The sequence below is a fragment of the Myotis lucifugus genome, unplaced genomic scaffold (assembly GCF_000147115.1).
Source record: "Myotis lucifugus unplaced genomic scaffold, Myoluc2.0 scaffold_1599, whole genome shotgun sequence".
Lineage (NCBI taxonomy): Eukaryota > Metazoa > Chordata > Mammalia > Chiroptera > Vespertilionidae > Myotis > Myotis lucifugus.
In genome coordinates, this window is record NW_005872647.1 from 11,700 (window position 1) to 37,258 (window position 25,559).

General features: G+C 56.8%; 2 protein-coding genes across 11 annotated transcripts in view; one reads left to right on the plus strand and one right to left on the minus strand.

The window, feature by feature from the left end:
• The window catches only part of LOC102428464 (kin of IRRE-like protein 3), an 8,532-nt gene extending 4,416 nt beyond the window's left edge, over nt 1-4,116 (plus strand). Inside the window, exons 3-5 of the mRNA XM_006107947.3 lie at nt 1,039-1,148; nt 2,965-3,051; nt 3,662-4,116. Of these exons, the coding sequence (XP_006108009.2) occupies nt 1,039-1,148; nt 2,965-3,051; nt 3,662-4,105 (641 nt within the window). The 3' untranslated portion in view covers nt 4,106-4,116. The remainder of the gene's footprint in view (nt 1-1,038; nt 1,149-2,964; nt 3,052-3,661) is intronic.
• A 10,427-nt stretch (nt 4,117-14,543) lies between these two features.
• Nucleotides 14,544-25,559, minus strand: part of ST3GAL4 (ST3 beta-galactoside alpha-2,3-sialyltransferase 4) — a 17,122-nt gene continuing 6,106 nt past the window's right edge. For 2 of the 10 annotated variants that reach the window (XM_023748637.1, XM_023748635.1), the window contains exons 2-11: nt 24,019-24,094; nt 23,632-23,740; nt 23,154-23,234; nt 22,809-22,906; nt 21,740-21,800; nt 21,130-21,225; nt 20,846-21,035; nt 20,058-20,201; nt 15,476-15,619; nt 14,544-15,223 (exon numbers count right to left, since the gene is read on the minus strand). In XM_023748637.1, the coding sequence (XP_023604405.1) occupies nt 14,843-15,223; nt 15,476-15,619; nt 20,058-20,201; nt 20,846-21,035; nt 21,130-21,225; nt 21,740-21,800; nt 22,809-22,906; nt 23,154-23,234; nt 23,632-23,740; nt 24,019-24,094 (1,380 nt within the window). In that variant the 3' untranslated portion in view covers nt 14,544-14,842. The remainder of the gene's footprint in view (nt 15,224-15,475; nt 15,620-20,057; nt 20,202-20,845; nt 21,036-21,129; nt 21,226-21,739; nt 21,801-22,808; nt 22,907-23,153; nt 23,235-23,631; nt 23,741-24,018; nt 24,095-25,559) is intronic. The other 8 variants (XM_023748640.1, XM_023748638.1, XM_023748636.1 and 5 more) reach the window with 7 other exon arrangements.

Here is a 25,559-nt window from a genome sequence, read left to right on the forward strand (position 1 = left end):
CAATAAAAATCTCGGTGTACCGCACATCCTTGAAAGATCGTGTGCGTGTCGAGTTCCATCCCGAGACACAGCACTGACGTTCCACGTAACGGACACACGCAGACGTGTCAAATGCGACAGCAGCGCAGAAGTGGAGACCGCGCAGGCACAGTCCTCTGGTCCCCCTTCTTCTATATGGGAGCTTGGGCGGGGCTACAGCTACCCCAGCCTCAGTTTCCCCATGTGTAACAGTCGGAGGGGTGGGGGACATGACTTGTGTGACCCCACGCAGCCCTAACACGGTGCTGTGAGCACAAGGCAGACGTGAATAATCAGAGTAAGCCCGCCCGCTCCTCCACGGGGCAGCCTTCGCTATGGGCGAGAGCTGGGTGCTCCCCTCACTCCCCTCCACTCCAGGCTGAGCGGCCTGGACGCCCCCCGTGGTGCGGCCTCAGGACCTCCCTCACCACTCTCTCCATGGAAACACCAGGGCCCCAGATTTTAGCCAGAATTTTCTAACAAGTTGCCAACTGAAAACAGGCTGCCTCCTCTAGAGTTTGCCCTGTCTCCATCCTGAAAGCACTGACTGAGGAGCGGGACCACCGCACGGCAGGGATATCACTGCTTCGGGCGGGAGGTTGACCAGTAGGTCCTTTCTAACAGTCAGGTGTGTGATGCTCTGAAGGGGGAGCTCAGAGCCTGCTACAGGGGGTCAGAGAAGACCCCCAGAAGGGGGGAGACTTTAGCAGCATGAAAGGGCCTCACTCCGTGTGGTGGACAAAGGGATGAGGACAGCCTCGTAAGCCCCGGAAATTGCAGTGACGGGCTGAGGTGCATGCAGCCGGGAGCCCACAGGGGCAGAGCTCTGAGGCCCAGAGCCCTCAGCTCTTCTAGACAGGGTTCTGCTGGCAGGAGGGACGTGGTGAAGCCGCAGGGTTCGGGGGCTGGAGGGTCAACTCCGGGGGCCACGGGGGTGTGGGAGGGGCTGGCCATCTCGGGCCCTGATGCCCGAGGATGCAGACGGAACCTGTCATCTCCACGTTCCTATTTTACGCCCAGATCTCAAAGGTGTTGTGTCAGCCAAGAACGATATCCGCGTGGAGATCGTCCACAAGGAGCCTGCCTCTGGCAGGGAGGGCGAGGAGCACCCCACCATCAAGCAGCTGATGGTGAGAATGCTGTCCTACCCCCACCCCGCCCCAAACCCTGAGCCCCGAAGTCCTGGACGACAAGCCCCCCCACACCCCAGGAGCCTGAGGTGCTTCATGAAGCAGCGCATCCATCACAACGCGCCCTTCCCCCTATCACAGGCCAGGTGCCTGCTCTCGGCCCACAGAGAATGACCCCGTGTCTGCTCTGCTGCGCTGGGGGTTCTAGAGACGCCACAACATCTAAGTGGCAGCCCCAGCTTTCACAGAACCTGGCCATTTGGTAGGGAGAGAAGACATGCATAAATAGCCACAGGATGTTGCCATATAACTTATCATTCTACACACCTACACCCACAGATATCACAGATATTCAGTATATACGCCATGTTCCAATCCCCCACTCCCCCCCCCCCCCCCCAAAAAAAAAGAAAAAGTCTGCAAGAGGCATAGGTTCCTCTTCCGGAACTGACTTGCATACCGTAAGCAAATCATAACTTCTCCAGCAGCCCACGCCTGTTCCTCCTCCCAAATGTGCAAACAAACCTGAAACACTGCTAGGAAACCCTCGTGGTGATACGCCGGAGGGGGGAAGACTATGGGCTGCTCTGTGCCTCAGTCTGCTCATCTGGGAAATGGGAATGAAAGTGAGAGTACACGGGCCATGCTGAGGGCTAGATGGCAAACCTCCAGAGCCTGTGGAGCACAGCCAGCTCTCGAGATGTCAGCTGCTTGTGTAGAAATGCCACATGGGGAGCAGCTACTGAGGTTATTTAGATTAATTAACACACCCACTGTGTGCTGCCTATGCTTTATTTTTCACCTTGAGTGTAAGTATTATTTTAATTCTCAGAAATTTAGAGCAATGACACTGCATTCATTCATTCATCCGACACAAACCTAACATTGGTAACAGCCCTACTCTGTGTAGATCAGGCACTGCACTAGGCGCTGGCAAATCAAGGAATTAATCAAAAGCATTAAATATGATTCCATCCCAAAAGCATTTAAGTCAATGACCACCATACCGAAGGTGCTGTACCAGGTGTGCTGGGGACCGAATGAGAAACAGGAAGTGATCCTTTTTCTTCAGCATTGTGGTATTTGTTAAGGAAGAAAACTTAGTACATCTATGTCATTGCTGTGTGGCCAAGGTCACCGTGATTCATGGTGACGCCTTCCGAATGCCTTCCCTAAGCCCAGCACTGATGACACACTGCCCTGCTGGGGCCCCAACCTGTGCCCACTGGTTGAAGTTCTGTGATGATTGTTTTTATTGATTTTTTTAGAGAGAGAGGAAGGGAGAGGGATAGAGGGATAGAAACATTAATGATGAGAGAGAATCATTGATCGGCTGCCTCCTGCACACCCCTACTGGGGATCCAGCCCACAACTTGGACACGTGCCCTGACTGGGAATCGAACCGGTGACTTCCTGGTTCATGGGTTGATGCTGAGCTACACTGGCCGGGCGAGATTCTGTAACTATTTACCTACAGATCCTTCATCCTGATGAGAACAGCTGTATCTTGATCGCTGTGTACCTGGCCCTTAGCACAGTGCTTGCCCTGAAATTGAGGAAATGCTCAATCTGAATTGGATTGAATCAGCCAAGTGAGAGCTCTGTAGGGAAGTGAGCTCAGTCTGAGAGACCTGCCCCTCACCCCTCCCAACCCCCACCCCCCACCCCCACTCCTGAGTCCTTCACCCTCCTGTGGGCCGGGCAGTGGGAGGCAGAGATGCAGGCTTCTTTTGCGTTGGCCTCTCCATCTCTTCCTTGGGGCGAGTGGATGGCTAGCCCACTGCCTGCCCGCTGAGCAGCCATCTGTGGGTTGCAGATGGAGCGGGGAGAATTCCAGCAAGACTCCGTCCTCAAGCAGCTCGAGGTCCTCAAAGAAGAAGAGAAGGAGTTTCAGAACCTGAAGGTAGGCGTGGCCCCGAGCTGTAGGACCGGGTGTCCCCTGGCCTTCAGCGCCGAGGGCCCAAGCCCCTGTCCAGACAGACAATGGCAGCAAATAGAAGAGAAAGGCCAGAGGTCACCTTGGGGCTGGTGCCTCTCCTCTCCCTAAGGTGGGACCCTCCCCCTCCTCCCCCCCGCCCTGCCCCTGCGCTGTGAGCACCTGCTATCTCAGCCCCACACTAAGGAGGCAACCGAGTTCAAGTGGAGGTCCCCAGCTCTCCTCTCCCACAGCCTTTTCACAGATGCATTTGAAAACTAAGCATCCGTCTTCTGGACAAAAACAAAAAAAAACAAAGCCTGGTTCTCAAAGGACCTGGCATTGTGCTGACATCACTAAAGCTACCCTGCACCCTCCCTGCAGCGCCCTCCCTCTGCGCTGCCACCCGAACACCTGGCAGCCCTCTCTTCCCTGGGATAACCCTTCCAGACCCCCCCTTCTCCCCTGCTGTCCCCCCTCCGGTCTGTCCGCCTCCTGTCCCATGTAAGGAAGGCCCGCTCAGCCTAGGAAGCTCAGCGCAGCCCGCCCGCCCCTGACGCTGCTATGCTCTGATTTCCACCCCACCCCCCCTGCCCAGGACCCCACCAATGGCTACTACAGCGTCAACACCTTCAAGGAGCACCACTCCACCCCCACCATCTCGCTGTCCAGCTGCCAGCCGGACCTGCGCCCCGCGGGCAAGCAGCGTGTGCCTACGGGCATGTCCTTCACCAACATCTACAGCACCCTGAGCGGCCAGGCCCGCCTCTATGACTACAGCCAGAGGTTCGTGCTGGGCATGGGCAGCTCCTCCATCGAGCTCTGCGAGCGCGAGTTCCAGCGGGGCTCCCTCAGCGACAGCAGCTCCTTCCTGGACACGCAGTGCGACAGCAGCGTCAGCAGCAGCGGCAAGCAGGACGGCTACGTGCAGTTCGACAAGGCCAGCAAGGCCTCGGCCTCCTCCTCCCACCACTCGCAGTCCTCCTCGCAGAACTCCGACCCCAGCCGACCCCTGCAGCGGAGGATGCAGACTCACGTCTGAGGATCGCGGTCCAGCCCGCGCAGGCGGGGAGGGGGGGCGACGGGGGACGGGGGCCACCGCACATCCTGGCTCTCCAGTTAGCACGGGGACTGTGTAGAGGACCCCAGAACCGGCAGCCTCCAGGACAGCCCGACTGCCTCTGCCACCACCCTCCTGCGAAGCCCTGGTCAAGCACAAATCTGGGTCCCCAGCGGCCGCGGCAGAGGCGCGAGGTGGGGGTGCCGGAGGAGGAGGAGGCAGGAGGATGCAGCTGAGCGCCATGCTCCCTGCAGGACCCTGGCTGGTCCCCAGCCCTTTCCTGGAGGCGCCTCCCTACCGCTCCTCCCACAGGCACTAGAGGCAGCTAGAACTTCGCTTTCATGAAACTGCCGATCACTCTCCAGTCTCCCCGTGAGCTCTGCCCCTTGCTGCCCAAAAGCTCTACCCCTGCGCCTGTGCCCCTGTGCAACTCTAGCGAAAAAAGGGGGGAAGGCTTCCCCCGACACGGAGCTGCCCCAGCGCCGCAGCGCCCTCTGCTGCTCAGAGCCAGGAACAGCCTGGCCATAGGACCAGCTCTCGCACACTGGCTGGCAGCCTGCCCCCAATTTGTTCGGTGTTTCTCGTGTCCTTACTCTTGCAGTTCTGTCCCTGGACTGATGCCTCTGGACTCTGAGGTGGGACTGGCCCGATCAGAGACTGGTGTCCTGGGGGGCGGGAGGGGGGGGTGTGAGCACCTCGTCTGGGGAGCGCCCCACCGGACACGCCCCCTCCCAGGCTGTGAGCCTCACGCCTTCCCACCCGCCCTGCTTTGCATAGTCCCCTCTCCTCCACTGGCACATCTGAGTTAATACAAGGGGTGCGAGTGGTTCTTTGGTCAGGGGGGCGGTGTTTCCTGGGAGAGGTAGGTTTGAGGGGACTAGAGGTCAGGGCTTTAAGAGAATAAGACGGGCTTTCTCAGCTGATGAGACTCCGGGGCCTGGATCCACCCCAGGAGCAATGGCCCTGTCTTCAGCGAGACTCTGTGGGCAAGAGAGAAAGCCTGTCGCCGCCTCCCCCCTCCTGCTCAGCACCCGAGAATAAATGTTAGGGTTGTTCCTCCAGCACATTCGTTCTCCCCTTTTGTTCCCGCAGAGCCACCGGAGGAACCCAGCGCTCTGGGGCCCACAGCTCTTTGCCCTCATTTGATTCGATTCTCCTAGACCCGTGGTCGGCAAACTGCGGCTCGCGAGCCACATGCGACTCTTTGGCCCCTTGAGTGTGGCTCTTCCACAAAATACCACGTGCGGGCGCGCGCGTAGAGTGCAATTGAAACTTCGTGGCCCATGCGCAGAAGTCGGTTTTCGGCCTGGGCGAGTCTATTTTGAAGAAGTGGCATTAGAAGAAGTGGGGGGTGTCGGTTGGTGGGTCGGGCGACAGTAGATGTGGTGCAGGCGGGCCACGGGATATGCAGCGCGGGGGAGGTACATTGTTTTGAGGTACGTTCGCTGAGGTCGACCCCTTCCAACTCTCCCATCCACACTCGTCTATCTGAAACAAGTAGACAAGACGAGTGTGGATGGGAGAGTTGGAAGGGGTTGACTTCAGCGAAAGTACCTCAATCAGATTGAGGACGTTTTTTTAGCAAAGGCCAGCTTAGGAGTATCCTAATTAAGTTAATAACAATGTACCTACCTATATAGTTTAAGTTTAAAAAATTTGGCTCTCAAAAGACATTCCAATCGTTGTACTGTTGATATTTGGCTCTGTTGACTAATGAGTTTGTCCACCACTGTCCTAGACAATGAAGGCAGCCCCTAGCGCTGTTTGTGGGAGCGACCCATAGCTCTCCTGGTGGCTTGTGCCCAACCAGGAGGGGCGCAGCAGCAGGACTCACCAGCCAGCTGGCTCATGCCATGTCCAGCTTAGAGGCCACATGGCCCTGCTGGGCCCTGGAGGGTCCCTGGAGGTCTCTCCGCAACATTGTGCAAGGGAAGCGCCCTTCTTTGGGGGCTCAGGGGAGGAGGCCCTCTTCAAAGAATCAATGGCACCAAAAACCACAACCCTCCAGGACTCGCACCGCGTCCCAAGGGTGGCCTCGCTTGGGTGGGAAGCTTGCTGTGGTGACAGAAGAGGGGGAAGGGATGGGTACACAGAGGCAAGTTGTAGAGGGCTCGTTCCAGGAGCAGGAGTCACATGGACCTTTGGAGAACCCAAAGGGTCCCTAAGGCTGGCATTCCCCATACGTTTTAGACCAGTCCTCACCATCGTGGGAACCTCCACCACAGAAGTCTGTGTTTCTTTCCATACACTGAGTCCTCGGATGGCCCCCACCCACAGGTTTGCCGGCTGCCTTCTTAGCACCTCCCCCCAGGAGGGTGTTCAGTTTCCACTGTGTTTCCTGTGGCTGCAGAGCCCCCAGGGCCCCAGATGGCTTCCGGTGCAGCCCCCAAGCCCGAGGGAGTGGAAACTGATGAGAAGTAGAAGCAATACACCCCAGTCCCATATCCTGCTCCTCGGACCATCCTGGCCCCGCCCAGATGCCAGGGTATTGGCCCCTGCGCACTCTAGGTTCATCTTGATGAGACTTCTCCTTTCCGTGTATGTGTTGCCTTTGCCAAAAGGGAACAAGGTTCCAAGACCAGATGCAAAACGCCTTGGTGTGCTAGAATAAGGAAGGGCGACTTCAGAGGGTTTGCCCATCCATTTGCCTGATCTTCCCCGCCCTGGACCTGGGTGGGGAGTCTTCCCCCTAACCCCCACCACAGCCTTCCTTGCCCCTTCTCTGCCACACACACACACACACACACACACACACACACACACACACACGCCCATACACAGCATTCATAATGGGGTGAAGGAGTCCATTCTTTCCGGAAACCCCAGGTTATGACTCAGAATCACCCAAAGCACAGGGAAGAAAGCTGTTCTCCCGTAGAACAAACGGAGCTGGTCTTGTGTCCTGTGGGCACTCCCTGAGAAAGCATGTGGACTGTCGTAGAAGGGAACGGAGTCCTGATGGGGCCGAGCAGTCCAGACTCAGCCAGCCCGTGCCCAAGGCCCTGAGTTCCTCCAATGCACAAGCACAGCAAAACTGTGTGTGTGTGTGTGTGTGTGTGTGTGTGTGTGTGTGTCCGAGAGCAGGGGAAAATTAGCAGCATCCGGGCTTCTGGAATGTTGAGGCATTCGGAAGAGCCTCGCCTGAGCTGTGTGCATCCCTCAATTGTCTCCAGCCCTACTCACTTCTCCCACAGGAGCGAGGGTGCAAAAAAGCTGGTAAAGGAAGGTGTAAACAAAACAAAAACAAAAAACAGAAAACTTTAAAGCCATGGGTAACCCTGAATTCCCCTGTAGGCGATTTCAAATAAACTGAAATGAGTCTACATTTGTAACCTTACTGAATGCTCACAATTCAACCAAGTCTTACCATCTTACAGGCAAGGGAATGAGGCTGAGAGAGAGGCCAAAAGACTTGCCCTAGGCCTAGTTCACAGAGCGAGCGGGTGGCACACAGGAGATTTCAACACCCGTGACTTCCTCTGTAAAATGTGTCCACCCCACAGTCCCGACTCAAGGCCACTTTCATCCTAGACTGTGATGAACCGGCCTGAGGTACAGGCCATCTGCTCGCACCCGCTCTGAGGTGGCTGAGCCGGGGCGGAAGGCAGGGCTGGCGTCCTCCACCTCCAGTCCCCGAATGACCTGGAAAGACCACGGCTCCCCGGGAAACAAAGCTATTCAGTGTATCAAGTCCCCCCTCCTCCCCGACCAAGGCCAGTGTCCAGTTTGCTGATAGTTTTTAAATTCACTGTTGGCTCTGAGTCCCTGGCTGGGAGCCCGGTTTCTGATTCTCAGGCCCGCTATCAGTCTGGAAAGGCCAGAGTTGTTTCCACCACCTCTTCAGCTTTCCCGGCACAGGAAGTGCTGTCGCTGGAGGAGCTGAGGACCGCACGGGACAGCTCCATGGACAGCCGGGCCTGGCCCAGCCTATGGACACAAGTGCTGCAGAGCCCTAGGCCTCGGGGCTTCCGGAGAGGAAGGGACCCGGGGACATGGCAACAAGCAGGCTGCTGTCCTCGGGAGATTTCTCAGGGGTCGCCTCTCTCTCTTCCCGTCGGTATGGGGAGGCGTACACACCATGTATGGCAGTGGTTCTCAACCTTCTGGCCCTTTAAATACAGTTCCTCATGTTGTGACCCAACCATAAAATTATTTTCGTTGCTACTTCATAACTGTCATGTTGCTACTGTTATGAATCGTCATGTAAATATCTGATATGCAGGATGGTCTTAGGCGACCCCTGTGAAAGGGTCGTTCGACCGCCAAAGGGGTCGCGACCCACAGGTTGAGAACCGCTGGTGTATGGCGTCTGCTATCAAGGAATCGGCACGGAAATCCCAAGGTACACGCCCCAAGTTCAAGGAGCTCTTCCCAGGTACTGTGTGTGGCGTGTGATGGCACCAGAAAAGAAGACCAAGGCCGTCCTGCAATCGGTTTCTTCTCTAGGAAGTTTCCCCATCGGAGAAACTCTTTATTAAAATAAAAGCATACAGATTTAAATAAAAACTAGCCTCATTTGCATATAGGTTTTTGTTTAACATACCACTCGGTGTGCCTACCTGAAGGAACAAAACCACGTAGACATCAACCTATGACATCTCAACCAAATCTTGAATTTGACTTCCTCCTTAGAGAAAAAAAGTCTTTTAGGAGCCTCTTACCTAAGTTGTTTTCAGATGTGACCACATACCAGCCGTTGGCTACGCAAACGTCAAAACTCCCAGCAACCTTTGAGAAATGGATCGCTGATAGAGATCTCTCATCCTGACCTTTGCTTCTCACGTCCAGTGAGGCTCCCAAGGCCTTGTCCCTGACCCGCTCTGCTTCAGTCTTCCTAACTAGGTCATCAACTGGAAGAACTGAGGAAATTTCAAGCTACCCTTCTTTCTGAAAATAAGGACTTGTTTTCCCCAGAGAATCCATTGTTGCTGAAGGAGAGAATCGTCCATTCTTCCCCTAATTGCTATTCCTCCTGGTTCCCTCTCCCCGCCCCTCTAAGGGCTGGTCTCTGACGTTCATGGAAATCTTTCATTACCATGGGCCCTGCAGTTTTACTCCCCCCCTAGCCCTCGTCTTTTTTTTTTTTTTTAAATATATTTGTATTGATTTCAGAGAGGAAGGGAAAGGGGGAGAGAGAAACATCAATGATGAGAGAGAATCATTGATTGGCTGCCTTCTGCACTCCCCCTCCCAATCCCCAATAGGGGCCAAGCCCACAACCTGGGCATGTGCCCTGACCAGGAATCGAACCGTGACCTCCGGGTTCATAGGTTGACGCTCAACCAACCACTGAGCCACGCCAGCCGGGCTTAGCCCTCATCTTTCAAAGGCCTTTTGTGAACACACATGGCTCGCACTGACTGTGTTCTACATCCCTGGTGCCGATAGCCGCCTGCCACTCCATGTTCCCAGCTCTCCCCTCTGGAACAGTCCACTGAGCCTCCCCACAGGGCCGGGCCTCCTCAACCCCTGGGCCACCCCCCACAGACCGGGGAGGTCAGCCATGCAAAGGCATCTATCTCCTTTGGCTGCTTCTTAACCTCGTGGCCCTGGGAAGAGTCTCCGATTGCCATGAGAATACTCAAGAGTGCCCTTTAGAGCTGTCTTTCTTGTGGTGAATCTAAAGTTCTGGATTCAAAGACGAGGTTGGCGACGTCTCAGGAAACAGGACTTGGGGGGACTGGGGTCTTAGAAAGTGAAGCTCCTGTGACATCTGCTCCTAGTGATGCGAGACGAGAGGCGGTGCTTGGGATAGGACCTGAATACAGGGCGTCTCCCCCTGAAGGTCACCCCAAAGTCAGGTTCAGGTCACTCCAAAGTCAGGTTCAGGTGGACGACGTTAAAGATACCGCCTTTGCCTGCCTTGTAGGAAAATGAAAATGGCCCACGGACTAGAAATACACTTGTGACAGTAGTGAACTTGGGAGAAATGCTGAGGAAAGAAGGCAGTAGACGTAAAGTGAGATGCATATGGATTCAGGGCTTCCATAGAAGAGTCTTTAGATAAGAATCTCTATTTGGCTTTTCACCGAAAGTTGCTCTAGCTCTCCTGCCACGCAGGCGACACCGGTGGAACACAGCCCACAGAAAATGAGAACAGATCGCTTTCTGAAGTTATGGCTAAGACATCCAGAAAGGTCAGAGGGTTTGTCTCCTCACCCTTCGTAGCAAGAGTCTCCCTACTAGCCGCTAATTTCCACTCTTGTGATTTCTTCCCCTCAAGACAGAAACACATTTTCAAGCAGGAGAAGGTACCCTTTAAGCGTTAAAATTGGTGATTATGTAAACAGTGTTTTAGGGAGCCTCGGAATAATAGATGGTTCTGGAATAGCTTAGTTCAGTAATTCCAGCTTCAATCCCCTAGTGTGATTTCAACATCTGAGCCTTCTCTCATTCCCTCCACCCAGCCCCACCCTCCGAGTCTTGTAAGATTCCTGAGAGGAAGCCATGCCTCTGTTGAGGGATAGGTGTCCTTGAAAATGTTGATTTTCCCTGGGAACCTGAAATCTGCCTTCCAAAGTTCATTTTTCCCTAGAAACTTTGGTCAAATCCTCTGTGCTCACCCTCACAGACAGGACCGTGATCTCCCCCAACCAATCCCAGTCCTGTGTACCCCCTTACCTGAAGGAGCGGAGCCTTCCAATACATTTGGGCTCCTCCCATATCTGACATCTGAGACTCAAGGGTCGCCTCCCTGTCTCATTTCCTGGGTGCAGAATCCCCAAGACCTCTAACAAGGGAAGTAAACTCGTTGAGAAAGAACGGGAATGGCAAACAGGCTGTAACTACACACACACACACACACACACACACACACACACACACACCCCTCCTCCCTTAAACTTCTAAGTTGGAAGAATTTCCCTGGAACCATGTCTGGTACGGAATCATGGGAATGCTCAAAACTAGCACAGAGCTTTCTGGAGCTGTGGTTAAGACGTCAGAAAAGATCAGAAGGTTTAGACATCCAACCGACTGGGATCATCTCCTTACCCTCCATTTCGGAACCTCCTGTGTGTGGTACGTAGGCCGCGTGCCATCGAAATGGATGACGTCTCCCCAAACCCCGAAGAAAGGCGTCTGCCTTCAACACTGAAAATCACTCCCAGAGAGCAGTCTGACCTCGGGCTGCTCATTGTTTGGTTATGCAAAGCCTGCATCTGAGTCATTTCGCTGATGTCTTACCCTTCCTTTGCTTGTGGGTGACAAAGCCTTTTCGGTCAGCAGAAAAGGTTACTCTGCACCGGGCAACTAGTTGGCCCTCCAGCTGTCCCTCACCTGATCCGTTCCCTTTCTGGTATTTTCCATGATGCAAGGCAGCTTTCCAATCTACTATTGATATCATACTCCACAGTCTACACAGTGCGCCCATTAGACCCTTGAGACCTCACGCATGCGCCATCACTGGCAGCTGGAGGGGCAGAGGCCCACTGGGCTGATGGCAGGACAGCGGGGAGTCGCACCCACGTGGCATCCCACCGTCTGCAGCGGTTGTGGGCATCCCACCTTCTCCCGCCTCACTGACCTGCTCCAAGCTCACCCTTTTCCTTGACTAGTCCCTCCCCCCCACCGCGGGGGGGGGGGGGGGGGGGGCGGTACTTATGTCCTTAGAAAGTGTCAATAAGCCCTAACTGGTTTGGCTCAGTGGATAGAGCGTCAGCCTGCGGACTGGAAGGTCCCAGGTTCAATTCTGGTCAAGGGCATGTACCTTGGTTGTGGGCACATCCCCAGTAGGAGGTGTGCAGGAGGCAGCTGATCGATGTTTCTTTCTCATCAATGTTTCTAACTCTATCCCTCTCTCTTCCTCTCTGTAAAAAATCAATAAAGATATATATATATAACGTGTCAATAAAAACCTGAAGTGTCCAAAAGGCAGGCACACCATTGGATGCGAATACAAAGTCTTCCCATGTGTTCGTGCGCTGGGTCAAAGCCCAGCTCTTTGCCGAGTTCTGGCTGAGCTGGGGGTCCCTTCCCCTCCCAGGCCTCTGTGCAGGGCAGGGCTTGTGGGGTCTACACTGGCCGGCAGGTCTCTGTCACTCCCCGCGTCCAGGTCTGGTCTCCAGGCCCCCAGGGGGGGTCCCCACCGGACACGCAGCCGGGCAGGCTCCGCCCCGGCCGAGCCCCACAGGCCTCGCTCAGCAGTGACCATCGCTGCCAGGTTCCCACGGCCACAGGCCGGCCCGCGCCCACCCGACAGCGCACCCGCCCCTCCGCGCCCCTCCGCGCCCCTCCGCGCCCCTCCGCGCCCCTCCGCGCCCCTCCGCGCCCCTCCGCGCCCCACCGCGCCCTCCGCGCCCCCTCCGCGCCTGGGGGCGGGGCCAGCTGTGCCGGCTGCTCCTCCTGCGCGTGCGCCTGGTTAATGCAGCTCCAGGATGCGGGGGATTAGGAAGGGCTTTGCTCGTAGACGGTGAAGTCGTGAAGTCGAGAGACGCATGAGGTCATCCTGGAGTCTAGACTGCTAGAGCAGCGGTTCTGAGTGCTCATTAAAATCCCAGATTCCTGCGCCCCAGCGCCCTGGGGAAGACCCAAAAACCTGCTTTCTTAAATCGCCTCCAGATAATACTGCTGTTAAGTGGCGCTCATTGGCTGGACCCACCCTCCGATTTCAAGAAACGTAGGAATTGGGAGCCTAGAGGCGGAGAAATGCTCGATCCTACAGAACGAAGTGGAGAGCGGGTGTGGAACCCGGACTGTGGACTTGCACTCGGTTGCGGCCCCTCCTGTTGCCTTCCTGCCCACTCGGCTTAATCAGTCCCAGGCAGGCTGGCAGGCATATCACACATCGCTGGGCTAGTCCCTTTCTCAGGACCAAGGAACCCCACCCAACCAGGCCACATCAGAGCTCCGCGCTCAGCCCCGATCGTGGCCAGCGCTGCCTCAGTCTGCACCCGGGAAAAAGCTGAGCCCACACCCCGAGGGAACACCCCATCCCCGCACATACTCTTGTCTGTATGCAGTCATGAAGGAATGTGTATGCCCTCACAAGCATAACCCAACAAGAATGTGAAATGCTCCCGTGTCTACAGGCGTGTGTGTGTGTGTGTGTGTGTGTGTGTGTGTGCGCGCGCTCGCGCATCTGGGGAGTCTGACCATCCATGTGTAGTGGATTCTGGCTGAAGTTTAGGCGTGTTCAGTGACGAGTAGTGACCCCAGTCTAGGACAGCTGGATCATATGTGCTGACAGACACTTTCAATGGCCCTGGATGGGGAAATCGATACTCCTTTGCATCCCCTCATGAGCAGCAGCTGGGGAAGCATCGGGGAGAAGAGCTGAGGTCTCTGTCCCCGTGCTCACACTCTTCAGCAAGAGGACACCCTCCACACTCTTCCACATTCCCCCCCCCCCCCCCCCGCAGCAAAAGCCCTTGTGCGGCTGCAGATGCGGGGCCCTATTTGCTTTCAGAACTCCCCCCTCTCCCCTGGAGGGAGAGCAGCTAGCAAGTCTTTCTGCCACGTTCCATCCCCGGCAGGGTCCTCGGGACCGTTCTGTGGGTGTTCCCCAGGCCACGCCAACCCTGTCAAGAAGTGTCACTTCCCTCTGATCCTCCCAACCTCTGCCCTGTTCTATCTGTCCTGTCCCAGCCCAGCCTCAAAGCCTCAAGGCTGCAACTCTTTCCGAGAAAGCCAGGCACACAGCTGTGAGCCCCATTCCCTAGTGGGGGTGGGAGGGGGAAGGGGGTCCGAGCGCTCCCTCCTGGCTCCAGATGTAAAGAAACAGCTGTGGGTGGCAGGAAGCCCAGCTGGCAGCTCAGCAGGGCTTGGAAAGATGGAGAACACAGAGGGGAGACACGGACAAATAGCAGGACTATCATGATTCTAGAGACCTGGAGGGGGAGGGAGGGAGCATTTCACCCCCCTCCCCCCCGGGCCTGGCAACTGGCTGGCAGGCCTTGCCAAATCCCTTAGCTGCTACCCAGGCCCTGCCCATCCCGATCTTGGCAGGGCCTTCTGTAAACTCCGTTTTATGATTCCCAGTTAATCTGAGAAGGAAAACTTGGCTTCCTCTGTCTGACTCCACCCCTGTCCTCAGACATCGCCCCGCATGGGGCTTTTGAAAGTACACGCTGGTGAGAGAAAGGAAGGAAGGTGGGAGAGGGTCCTGCCCCTCCTATTGGGCATCCTCCTGCCCCTCCCTACCTCTAGGAAGTAAACCAGGATGCAGGATGCCAGCGGGGTGGCTGGCAGGTAGGGCTGCTCTGGGCACCACCTGCTTGCCTCCTACGCCCCTGTGACAATGTATGACTTGGCTCCAAGCACTGGCCTCAAAAGTGAATTTCCTGAGTGACCGTGGCCTGCTCTGGGTCCCACAGGTCTTTAATGACCCTGCCCACTGCCGGAGAGCGACCCACTGCTGCGGCCCACCACCCACCCACGCACCCCGCCATTCATCTGAAAGGACACCGGGTATCACAACTGCTTTGTTTTAGGAAAAATAGTTTAATTTGTTTGGTACCTCTTTTCTAGATGAGGTTCCTTCTCCAGGGAACACCCCACCACTGCTCTTCCCACGCCCGCTGGGAGGAGCAGCCCCCCTCGGGAGGACCCCCACCCGCTCCAGACAACCCCCCTCCGGGGAGGCCTGCTCTGGGTCTAGGCCTCAGTGGGCCCCTCTTGTTTGTGTTTTTATAAAAAATGGTCCGGACACTGTATATGCCCTTTTTCTGGATGCCACGGGACCAGCCCACAGCACTTTCTTCCCATTAATTAAATAGCCCATTAAATAACCTCCCGGCGCGGACAGGCAGCCGCGGGCCCCGTTCCTCCGCTGGGCTCCCACCGCCCCCGGCCTCCATCCTGGCGAGCTGGCCTCCACAGAGCAGCTGGGCATGGCCTCCTCTTGGGCCTGGCCAGTCCCGGGACCCCCCCCACACACAGGCGAGGGGGAGTCCAAGCTGGCCATGCTAGCACAGGCACCCCCACAGCTATGGCTGGGGGCTGCTCAGGTAGCAGAGCGGGCAGACCGATGGGTGCAGCTCCTGCCCAAGTCAGAAGTAAGTGAGGTTCTTGACTGCTCCGATTTCCAGCATCCGTTTGATGGCCAGGGCCTCCTGGGAGACGTTGTGGCCTGAGCCCTGCGGAGGCAGCCAAGGAAGCAAACTGAGGGATGATGGTGACATTCCTGGCCCTCCCACAGCCCCGCACCCCGGGAGCTCCCTTCCCCGTGCCGCCTCTGAGAAGCAAGGCAATTTGGTGGCCAAATCCAGGGGACACTGGGCTGGGAGTCCAGTGCCGGTTCTGACTCTGAGGGACCTCGCCACCGGGAGCCACCTCTGGGCCCTGGGCACCGGTCACTCACCCAGGGTCCCAGGCTGGTCTGCCCCTCCCAGCTGGCAGGCGGGGGCCACTTACCGCCATGGACTTGAGCGTAATCTGCTCGTAGTAGTGAATGGTCTGCTTCCTGTTGTGGGCGTCCGGGTAGCCAAAGCCGGCGATGTGCACCATGTCGCAGAGGTGGAGGGCCAGGGTGATGGCCAGCAGGCCTGTGGTGGGCTTCTGAGGAGCAGGGGTGGGGAGGGTGTTAGAGGGGTCTGCCCCTTTGGGCACCGTTAGGGCGGCCTCTGCAACAGAACTGTGCCACCAGCACAGCTGGCAAGTGAGCGAGTGAACAGGGCTTATGGCACCGAGGGACTGAATTGTTCATTTCTCTTTTTTAAAAATATATATAATACTAGAGGCCCGATGCACAAAGATTTGTGCAAGAATGGGCCTTCCTTCCCCTGGCTGCCGGTACCGCCTTCGCAGGCCACCTTTCTGCCTTCCCACCCCACCCCCAGCCGCTTGGCGCCTGCATATGCAAATTAATCCACCATCTTTGTTGGGTTAATTTGCATACTCACTCTTGATTGGCTGGTGGGTGTCGTGAAGGTACAGTCAATTTGCATCTTTCTCTTTTATTAGTGTAGCTAGGCTAATCTCTTTTTTTCCAATATATTTTTATTGATTTCAGAGAGGAAGGGAGAGGGAGAGAGAAATAGAAACATCCATGATGAGAAAGAATCATTGATCGGCTGCCTCCTGCACGCCCCCCGCCCCCCCCCCCCCACACTGGAGATCGAGCCCACAACCAGGGCATGTGCCCGGACTGGAATCCAACCCGGGACCCTTCAGTCTGCAGGCCGACCCTCTATCCACTGAGCCAAACCGGCCAGGGCTGAATTTTTCATTTCATTTAACTGAAATTGAAATGGCCATATGTGGCTCATAGCTACCATACTGCCTAGTACAGATGGGGAAACCGAGGCTTAAGACTCCTGAAGGAGTGGAAAGAAAGGTTCTGCTCTGGGCCTTGGAGGGCCTCACTTCTTTTGGGAGACCTGGGGCCTCTGTGCTCACAGACCGTGCGCCCTCATGAGGTGGGCTCACCCCCTCTGTGAATTGGGGATGCCAGACTTTCCCGTCCACCCTAAGGGCTGCTCTAACGACCTCCCGGTCTCCATCCCCAGTTCTTCCACAGAGAGGGACGGCCTGTGCCCGAACTTAACCCATCTCCCTTCCTCGCTCGGCCTCCAGACCACGTCAGCCGGCCAGGCCTCGTGCAGCGGGGGTTTCCAGAGTCTTTCTGAGCTTGGCGGTCGGCAGTCGTGTCATCTGCCACTTCCTGCCTGGGCCTCCCGTCCCCCCCGGCGCTGTAACCACCACTCTTATCTCCTCCCGAGCAGAACTTGGCCAAACCACATTCCCATCGCCTTCTGGCCAGCTCTGCCTAGACAGGGCTCCTGAACGCACCAAGCTCCCTCCCCCGCTGTGTCCCCTAGATTAGTTACACCTATGACTGCCCACCCCGTTGTCCAAGCTGGAAACCTAGAACTGTCACAGATCTCTCCATTTCACCTGAAAAACGCACGTTGTCGCAGGAGAATTTGAAGACCACTCCCAGGGGCCCTCGCCCGTGGGCGTGTGTGGAAACTATGGCTAGGATGAGATCTATGACAGTATGGTCTCTGGCAGTGATGGCGAACCTCTGACACGCGAACTCATTTTTTTGGTTGATTTTTCTTTGTTAAATGGCATTTAAATATGTAATATAAATATCAAAAATATAAGTCTTTGTTTTACTATGGTTGCAAAGATCAAAAAATTTCTAGATGTGACACGGCACCCGAGTTAAGTTAGGGTTTTTCAAAATGCTGACACGCCGAGCTCCAAAGGTTCGCCATCACTGGTCTCTGGCTTTAGGTGGCACAGTGGACCGTCAGAGCGATAATCCTGGTGGGCTTGACCGCATTTCATGAGCTTGTACATCCAGGTCTAGAGCTGAGCAGGGGAGGGAGTCAGCGATGGGAAGCACAAGAAGAATGACCATGCTGGGGGTGGTCTGAAGGTGGAGGGGGCGCATGGCAAGGAATACGGGCAGCCTCCAAGAGCTGAGGGTGCTCCCCGCTGCCCTGGGTGAGACCCAGCAAGAGAATGGGACGTTGGTCCTGCAACTACAGGAACTGAATTCCTCCCACGAGAATGAGCTTGGGCCCGGCTGGTGTGGCTCAGTGGTTTAGCATCGACCTAAGAACCAGGAGGTCAGGGTTCAATCCCTGGTCAAGGCATGTGCCCAGGCTGTGGACTCGATCCCCCAGTGTGGGGTGTTCAGGAGGCAGCCGATCAGTGATTCTCTCTCATCATTGATGTTTCTATCCCTCTCTCCCTCTCCCTTCCTCTCTGAAATCAATAAAAATATACTTAAAAAAAACACTCTCCCTCACCCTCCAGCCTCCAGACAGGAAGGAACTCAGTCCAGCTGCCAACTTGATTCCAGGCTTGTACAGCTATTCCCCGCTCTCCAAGAGTTCATGTTATGCCGCTTTGCTTTCACAAAAGTCCCACCACAGCACCTGGGGTCGCTAACCAAGAGACATTCGAAGCGGATTCTCGCTTTAATGAGAAACGGCGAAGGGCAAACCCAGCCTTCAGCATTTGTTTTGCAGCGAGTGGCCCCGCCAAGCTCCTTCCCCCAGAACCACACCCAGCGTCCAGCTGCCAGAGCTTTGAACCGCCTCTGAGCATCTGGGCTCGATCTAGGTCCGCTCTGTGCATCGTGAGCAAGATGTGGCCTCCGGCATCAGCGCAGCCTAAGAGAGCTCGTAAGGGTGCTAAGCTTCGCGTAAAACTGGACCTCGTTAAGTATTTTGATTATCGTGAAAGAAATAGAGACATAGACATCAATGGTAGCACTCTACTCTCGGACACGGGGTGGGGGGCGGGAGGAACCCACATACCTACCCTAGGCAGAGAACCCAGCCTCCCTGAGCTGGACTTCTGACCTCCGGGACTAGGAACAGATACGTGGTGCTATTTTAAGCCGCTAAACGGTGGACATTTGTTAGGCAGTGACAGGAAACGAATATCCATCAAGACCTTCCCTTCTGGGCCTCTTCCTACATATGACAGGAGCTGGTTTGGGTCCTTCCTTTCTCTTGCCTTCACTTCTGCTCCGTGCCCCCTACGGGGCATAAAACCTCTCCACTCTACTTGCAACAGAACCCAGTGCCAGGAGTGTTTTGATTGGCAAATGACCTACCTCTCCCCAGGTCTCTGCCTGATGGGCCCTTAAGGGCCAATCCAGCACCACCTCCTGGGGCGGGCGGGGGGGGGGGGCTGCCCCTTCTCCGAGGTCCTGCAGCACTTGGAACAACTCAGCTAGGGCATTGGCTCCTCCCATTGCTACCTATGTGTACTCTGCTGGCCCGAGGAGTGTGTCTTACTCCCCACGTGCGGACTTGGGGCCCGGCACGGAGCAAGCACAAAAGCAGGCATTCAACTTCTGAAGCTGAATCACGGTCGATACTCAGTAAATAATAACACCATCCATTCAAAATGTGGCCAATACTCATTGAGCATCCACTGTGTACCAATCTCCGTGCTGGGCCTGCGACAAGATGATCTTTTGAGATCCTGCAATGGCCTTCGGAGGTCGGCACTGATTTGACCCCCACCAGACAGATAAGAAATCAGAGGCTCCGAGGGGTTGCCTTGCCCGAGGCCACCCAGGAAGCGGCACAGCGAGTCCTGCCTGTGTCTGCTGGTTACCTCTGTCCCCGTGCCCACGCAGCCTCTCGGGGGCTCAGAAGACACGAGTGTGAGACTCGGGGAGCTACAAGCTAAAGCCCACCAGCCGAAGGCCACTAAGGACCCTGAGAGCTACAACCAGCCCTTGCAAAACTGCATCATGACTGCAAAACTTGACTATGATATGCAAGGCGAACTGGACGCTCCAATTCCGAACTCACTCAGACCTAAGTGTGAGGTCACAGGTAAGATGATGTAACAGCAACTGCACAGGCCTGACTTGCTCTAAAGCAGCGGTTCTCAACCTGTGGGTCGCGACCCCTTTGGGGGTCGAACGACCTTTTCACAGGGGTCGCCTAAGACCATCGGAAAACACATATATAATCACATATTGTTTCTGTGATTAATCACTATGCTTTAATTATGTTCAATCTGTAACAATGGAAATACATCCTGCCTATCAGATATTTACATGACGATTCCTAACAGTAGCAACATTACAGTTATGAAGTAGCAACGAAAATAATTTTATGGTTGGGGGTCACCACAACATGAGGAACTGTATTAAAGGGTCGCGGCATGAGGAAGGTTGAGAACCACTGGTTTAAAGAGAACACGACGACTGTCCCAGTAACGCACCCGTTCACAGATTCTGGCCAACGCCTGCCAAAACCATCCTCCAACTCCAGCCCCTGGGCCTGTAAATACCCTCCCACACCTCTCCACCTCGGAGATGCCCCGCGGTTCTCAAGCTTGTGCGCTCCCTGGCTGCAGCGGGCGAGCTAATAAACCCGACTACAGGTGGGTGCCCCCAGGCTGGGTCCCGGCTGCCACAGGTGCTATTCCGATGGGAGTTACCATCTCTGCTAACACGCTCCCCTCTCCTTCCCACCCGTGACCCCACCCCCGGGGTGCCCAGCCGCATCCTCACCTGCTTAATCTTGCGTGGCTGCTGCATTGGCAGGCTCAGCAGTTTGTCAGCTGCGATCTCCATGAAGAAGGGGTTGAGAATCCGAATCTGTTTGGGGTTCACGTCCCAGATGAGGGGAGGCTGTTTCCAGAAGCCTTTCCGTACCTGGGGGCGGGGGTGAGGTTGGAAGGAAGAGATGGGGGCGAGCGAAGACCTGTTTGCAAGTCCAGCCCGGTGGTCCTCAGCCAGGGGGCGGGGTCCATGTGATGGAGAGACCCCCAGGGTGAGGAGAGGGAGGTGCCGGCCCGCACCACAGACAGGAAGGGAGACCAGCGGGGCAGGGAGAGGGGGGGGGCACCCCCAGGGGAGGCCAGGAGACCGTGTGTCGAGTACGAGGTCCGGCCATTCCCGCTTCCAAGGATCTCCCATAGCTGGATGGGTTCGAGTTGGGGGTTGTGTAAACACTTGGCAAAAACGCCAGGCTGGACAGCTGGGTGTGTGACTGGATGGCAAAGGGACACAGTGGACCTTCTGGAAGTTTCGCCTGGAAGGGCCAGATCTCGACTGTCCTAACCTGCCCCTGCCTGGAGATGACTCCTGACCAGCTCCTGCAGCCTCGAGCTCAGGGGGTCCTTGGCTGCCACCTGGCTCCCACGGGCACGCGGGCTCGGGCTGCCCAGAGGGCCATCAGAAGCTGCGGAGACCGAGTTCCCGCCTCCCCCCACTCCCCAGCTCCAGGACCGCAGAGCAGACGCCGCACAACGGGAGGGCCTGGCTCCGTGCCCCCGCCCCTACGCCTCCCCACCTACCCGCTTCTTGTCACTCAGGATGGTCTCGATCCAGTGGAAGTCCATCGCCTTGAAAGCGACCAGGACGAGGAGTGTGTCGGGGTTGTTCTCCACCTTGGGGTTGAAGTGGGCGGACTCCGGGTAGAAGAGGCGCATGGTGGTCTTGGAGCCCACGTCGCCCTCGTAGCCAGCCACGGGGGCGTTGTTTAACCTGGGGTGGGGGGGGAAGACGCCATCACGCAGGGCCCCGCGGGGCCTGTCCACAGCCGTCCCCGAACACGAGAAGGCGGCGAGGGCGCACAGACCTGATGACCATGTCGTACTTGTCGATGGCCTCTCCCAGCGAGCTGTTGCGTAGCCGGTGCCCGTTGCCCACCACCACGCAGCGGCAGCACTTGAGGCTGCGGGGGGCAGAGGGGGCTCAGACACAGAAGCAGGCGCTGCTCCCGCCCTGGGTCTGCCTGGCCTGGCCCGGAACCCTTCCCCGGGCCCCCTCGGCCCCGGGCCCCATGGACCAGCCATCTGCAGGGAGTCCTGCCGATGTCCCTGCTGACTCTGAGCCCCGGGTTCTATTACCAAAGAGGAAACTGAGCAGAGGATGGAAAAGAGAGGAGGGGAGACGCGCAGACGACCGAGGAGCACCAATAAGAAACCCCATTTCAGAGGCCCCGCGCCTACTGCCCGGGCCTGCCGGTTGCCATGGCAACAGCCTCTGCCTGCTCCAGGTGCTCAGGCTCAGTTGCTGTGGGGACCGATGTCCCTGCCTCCCTGGAGACAGGCAGGCTGGGAAGATGGGTCAAATTGGCCACCGGGGACCAGAGGCAGGAAGGCTCAACGGGAGGTGCTGGGCCTGGCTGTTTCATGGGGGGGGGGGGGAGGCACTCGGACCCGAGTAACAGGGGGCAGTCCCCTTACCTCTGGAGGTTTTCCGGAATGGAGTAGCTGGTGATGGCTAGGACCCGGAGGAGCAGGTCTTCTGCAAAAGGAACCGATGGAAGGGGCTGAGGACAGGAGCCAGCCTCGCGAAGGCTGCGTTCTCCCCGCCTCCACCCCTCAGAGCTTTGCCTGCCTGCTCTGCCCCTGCCCCTGGGACTGCGGGTGGCGAACACGAAGAAGCGTGTGGCCGCCCGGCCAGTGTGGTTCAGTGGTGGAGCGTTGACCTATGAACCAGGAGGTCACGGTTCGATTCCCAGTCAGGGCACATGCCCGGGTTGCGGGCTCCATCCCCAGTAAGGGGCGTGCAGGAGGCAGCCAATCAATGGTTCTCTCTCTCATCATTGATGTTTCTATCTCTCTCTCCCGCTCCCTTCCTCTCTAAAATCAATAGATTCCTATCTAATAAAAGACAAAAAGGGTAATTGACCGTGCCTTCGCTACGCTTCCCATCAGCTAATCAGGGCAATATGCAAATTAACCATCAACAAAGATGGCGGTTAATTTGCATAGGTAGGCTCCAAACGGTGCAGCGAAGCCAAACAGCCCCGAAGCCTGCTGAGCCGCAAGGCCTCACGGCCCCAGGATGGGTGGAGCCGCGAGGCCTGATGGCTGGGGGGGGAGGGGGGGGGAGGGGTCTGGCCGGAGCCCAACCAGAGTGAAGGCCTGTGTCCCGGGTGCCAGAGGAAAACTGGTGCCAGCAGCCAAGGGAAGGGAAGGCCTATTGCACGAATCTCTTCATGCAACAGGCCTCTAGTATATATATATGTATGTGTATGTATCATAATAATAAAAGGCCAGAGGCGTCACAACCTAAATGACCAAATGACCAGTCACCATGAAGTGCACAGAGCACCTCTTGGTCCCTTCCCCACGGCCCACAGGCTCTGATTGCAGCAAAGCTGGCGGCCAGCGGGCAGGCGGGTGGGTGGGGCCACATGATTTCGCACGCTGGGCCTCTAGTATATATATATAAATTATTTATTTTTTTTTTAAAGAAGAGTGTGGTCGAGACAAGCCCACTGTTTTGACAACACCGGGCAGAACTTACCACTCCCCTTGGTCCCGTAGGGCAGCTCGTAGGCAGAGGGCGTCTTCACCCAGAAATAATCCTTTAGCCGCAGGAAGATGGGCTGATCCCGAGAGTAGCTGCACGGAGGTGAGCACAGGGCGGGAATGCGGAAGGGATTAATACCGGCGCCAGAAACGGGGTCAGGCCCCTGGTTGATAGTCCACATGCATGTCCAAGGGCTCTCCGTCATCACGGATCTCCCCTAACCCGTGTCCACCAACACAGTCCCTCCGCCCGGCTCGCTGGGAGGACTCCCCACTTGGAGACACTCAATCCCAGCCCACCCCAGGCCCTGCCCCACCCACTGCACCCTCAAGTACTCACTTGCCAAAGAGCTTAGAGGCCTTCCTCTCTGCCTCACCCTGCAGGCACGGCTCCTCCTTCTCAGGGATTGGAAAATAAAAACTGGGGATGGAAAGAAGAAGAGGCAGGAGCTCCGGTCAGACCAGGGGCCCAGCCTCCACCATCTCCCACGCATATGGTCCCAGGCCCTGGACAGCGGCTTACAGGGTGGGGATCATCTCAACCCAAGTTCCATTTTGAAAACAAACCATTGAGGATGCAGCTCTTCCTTGTCCTGAACACCCTGGCCGAGGGCCTGGGGGAGTCATCCCAGACCCGACCCCCCCAAACCCACCCCCTAAGAATGTCACCCTCCCGGGAGAATTTCATGCTGAGTTTGAGGGAGAGGTCACACTCAGGCCCTGAGCCCTCCTGCCCACTCTGTCCCCTCCCTATGACGCTCCGTCCCAAGCCCTGCTCCTGAGATGAACCGGCGGAAGGCCAGGGAAGCTGGACTCACAGCTCAATGTACCTGTCTTCCCGGGAGATGGAGTACAACACCATGATGACCAGGACCAGTGCCAGCATGGCCAGGAGCTTGCAGCCTGCGGGGCACAGGCACAGAGGGGCTGGAGGCAGAAACAGGCGGGCACCGTCCTAGTCCACCCTCTCACCTGCCCCATTTGGGGCCCCTGCAACCCCCAACGCAAGCCAACCCGAGCCTGGCCCTTGCTTTCCAGCCCGGGGCTTGGACCTGAGCGTTTCCAAAGTCCTTCAAGAAGAAGAGAGGGGCCCCTAGCTCCCTGTCTGTCCCTCCCGACCCCCGGGGTCCCAGGATGCTACCCGAGACTGCTTCTGGGGGTGGGGGCCCGCGTTTCAGGGTGGGGAGCTCTGGGACAACACTCACGGGACTTGCTGATCATGTTTCTCAGCGGGAAGCAGGGTTCTTGGGAAGAGCTGACATCCCGGCTGCCTCGAGCCACCTAGGAAGCAGGAGTCACAGGTGTCTGGTCAGCACCACTCACACCTGCCAGGTATCGGAGCGGGACACGCCCACGGCCGGCCTCCTTCTGCCTCCCCCCTCCCCCCGCCCGCCGCTGGCACAGAGCTGCTTCAGGGCGGCCATCCATGGGCGCCCTGCTCGCCCCGGACACCCCCAGACCCTGGAGGGCAGCATCAGGGGTTCCAGAGGTCCTGGGCGACAGGAAGGGAAACCAAGTCCAACCCTCAAGGATTAGGGTCCCTGCCAAACTGGCTGGCCCCCGCTTCCCTGGTGGGGTTCCCCTCGCCGTCCTCTTCCTCATTTTGATCTTGGGAGGGCCAGCTCCGGGCGGCAAATGGGCACCTCCACCCACTTTTTTATAGGAAATTAACAGCTAACTGAACGAGGGTGTGACTCAAAATTTATGTAACTGAACTTGATCTGTTCACCACCTTCCGAGGCCTCCCCTTGGTTCTGGCCCCTGGCCGCCTCCCCGTCACCAGTCTCCCAGGACTCCCACCAAGCGGCCTGCCCAGGCCAGACAGTGGGGTGAGGGCGCCGCTTCGAGCTGGCCCACGAGGCCTCTTTGGCCCTTCTGGACTCTGATTAAACACAGACAGTGCCCGAGCCCTCCCCGCCGGGCGCGTGGGAAACAGAGAAGACGGGGTGTTCGAACGGGGAGTTTGGGGAGCAGAGGGTCTGTTGGGTCAGAGGAGGAGGTGGGAGACCCGCTCAGGTAAAGGCAAAGGCCAGGCAGTGGAAGGGGGAGCTGCCACCGGCGCGTTAACAGAGAGGTTCCTAAACCCCAAAACTCAGCCGGGGCCACGCTTCGGGGTCACCTGGGAGAAACCTTCTGCAGCGTCCACAGCCACACGAAGAGGCGTGGGGCGCCGCCAAGCGCCCGGTTCTTTTTTAAAAATATATATTTATATTTTTTTAATTTATTGATTTGAGAGAGACATCGATTTGTTGTTCCACTTATTTATGCGTTCATTGGTTGATTCTTACATGGGCTCGAGGATCAAACCCGCAACCTTGGCGTACCGGGACGACGCTCTAACCAACTGAGCACCCAGCCAGGGCCTGTGTGATTTCTTCTCTCCACGCCGGGTTCCCCGGTAACCTGGATCCCAGGAATCACCCGGCCACTTCCTACAACCCCAGACTCCAGGGCCCTTCCCTGGGCTGCTCAGTAATGGGGAGGACCCGGGAAGGCTAGTCCACAGCAGCTGGTTTGGGTTTTCTTTTCTTTTTTTTCTTTTTAATATATTTTATTGATTTTTTACAGAGAGGAAGGGAGAGGGATAGAGAGTTAGAAACATCGATGAGAGAGAAACATCGATCAGCTGCCTCCTGCACACCCCCTACTGGGGATGTGCCCGCAACCAAGGTACATGCCCTTGACCGGAATCAAACCTGGGACCCTTCAGTCCGCAGGCCGACGCTCTATCCACTGAGCCAAACTG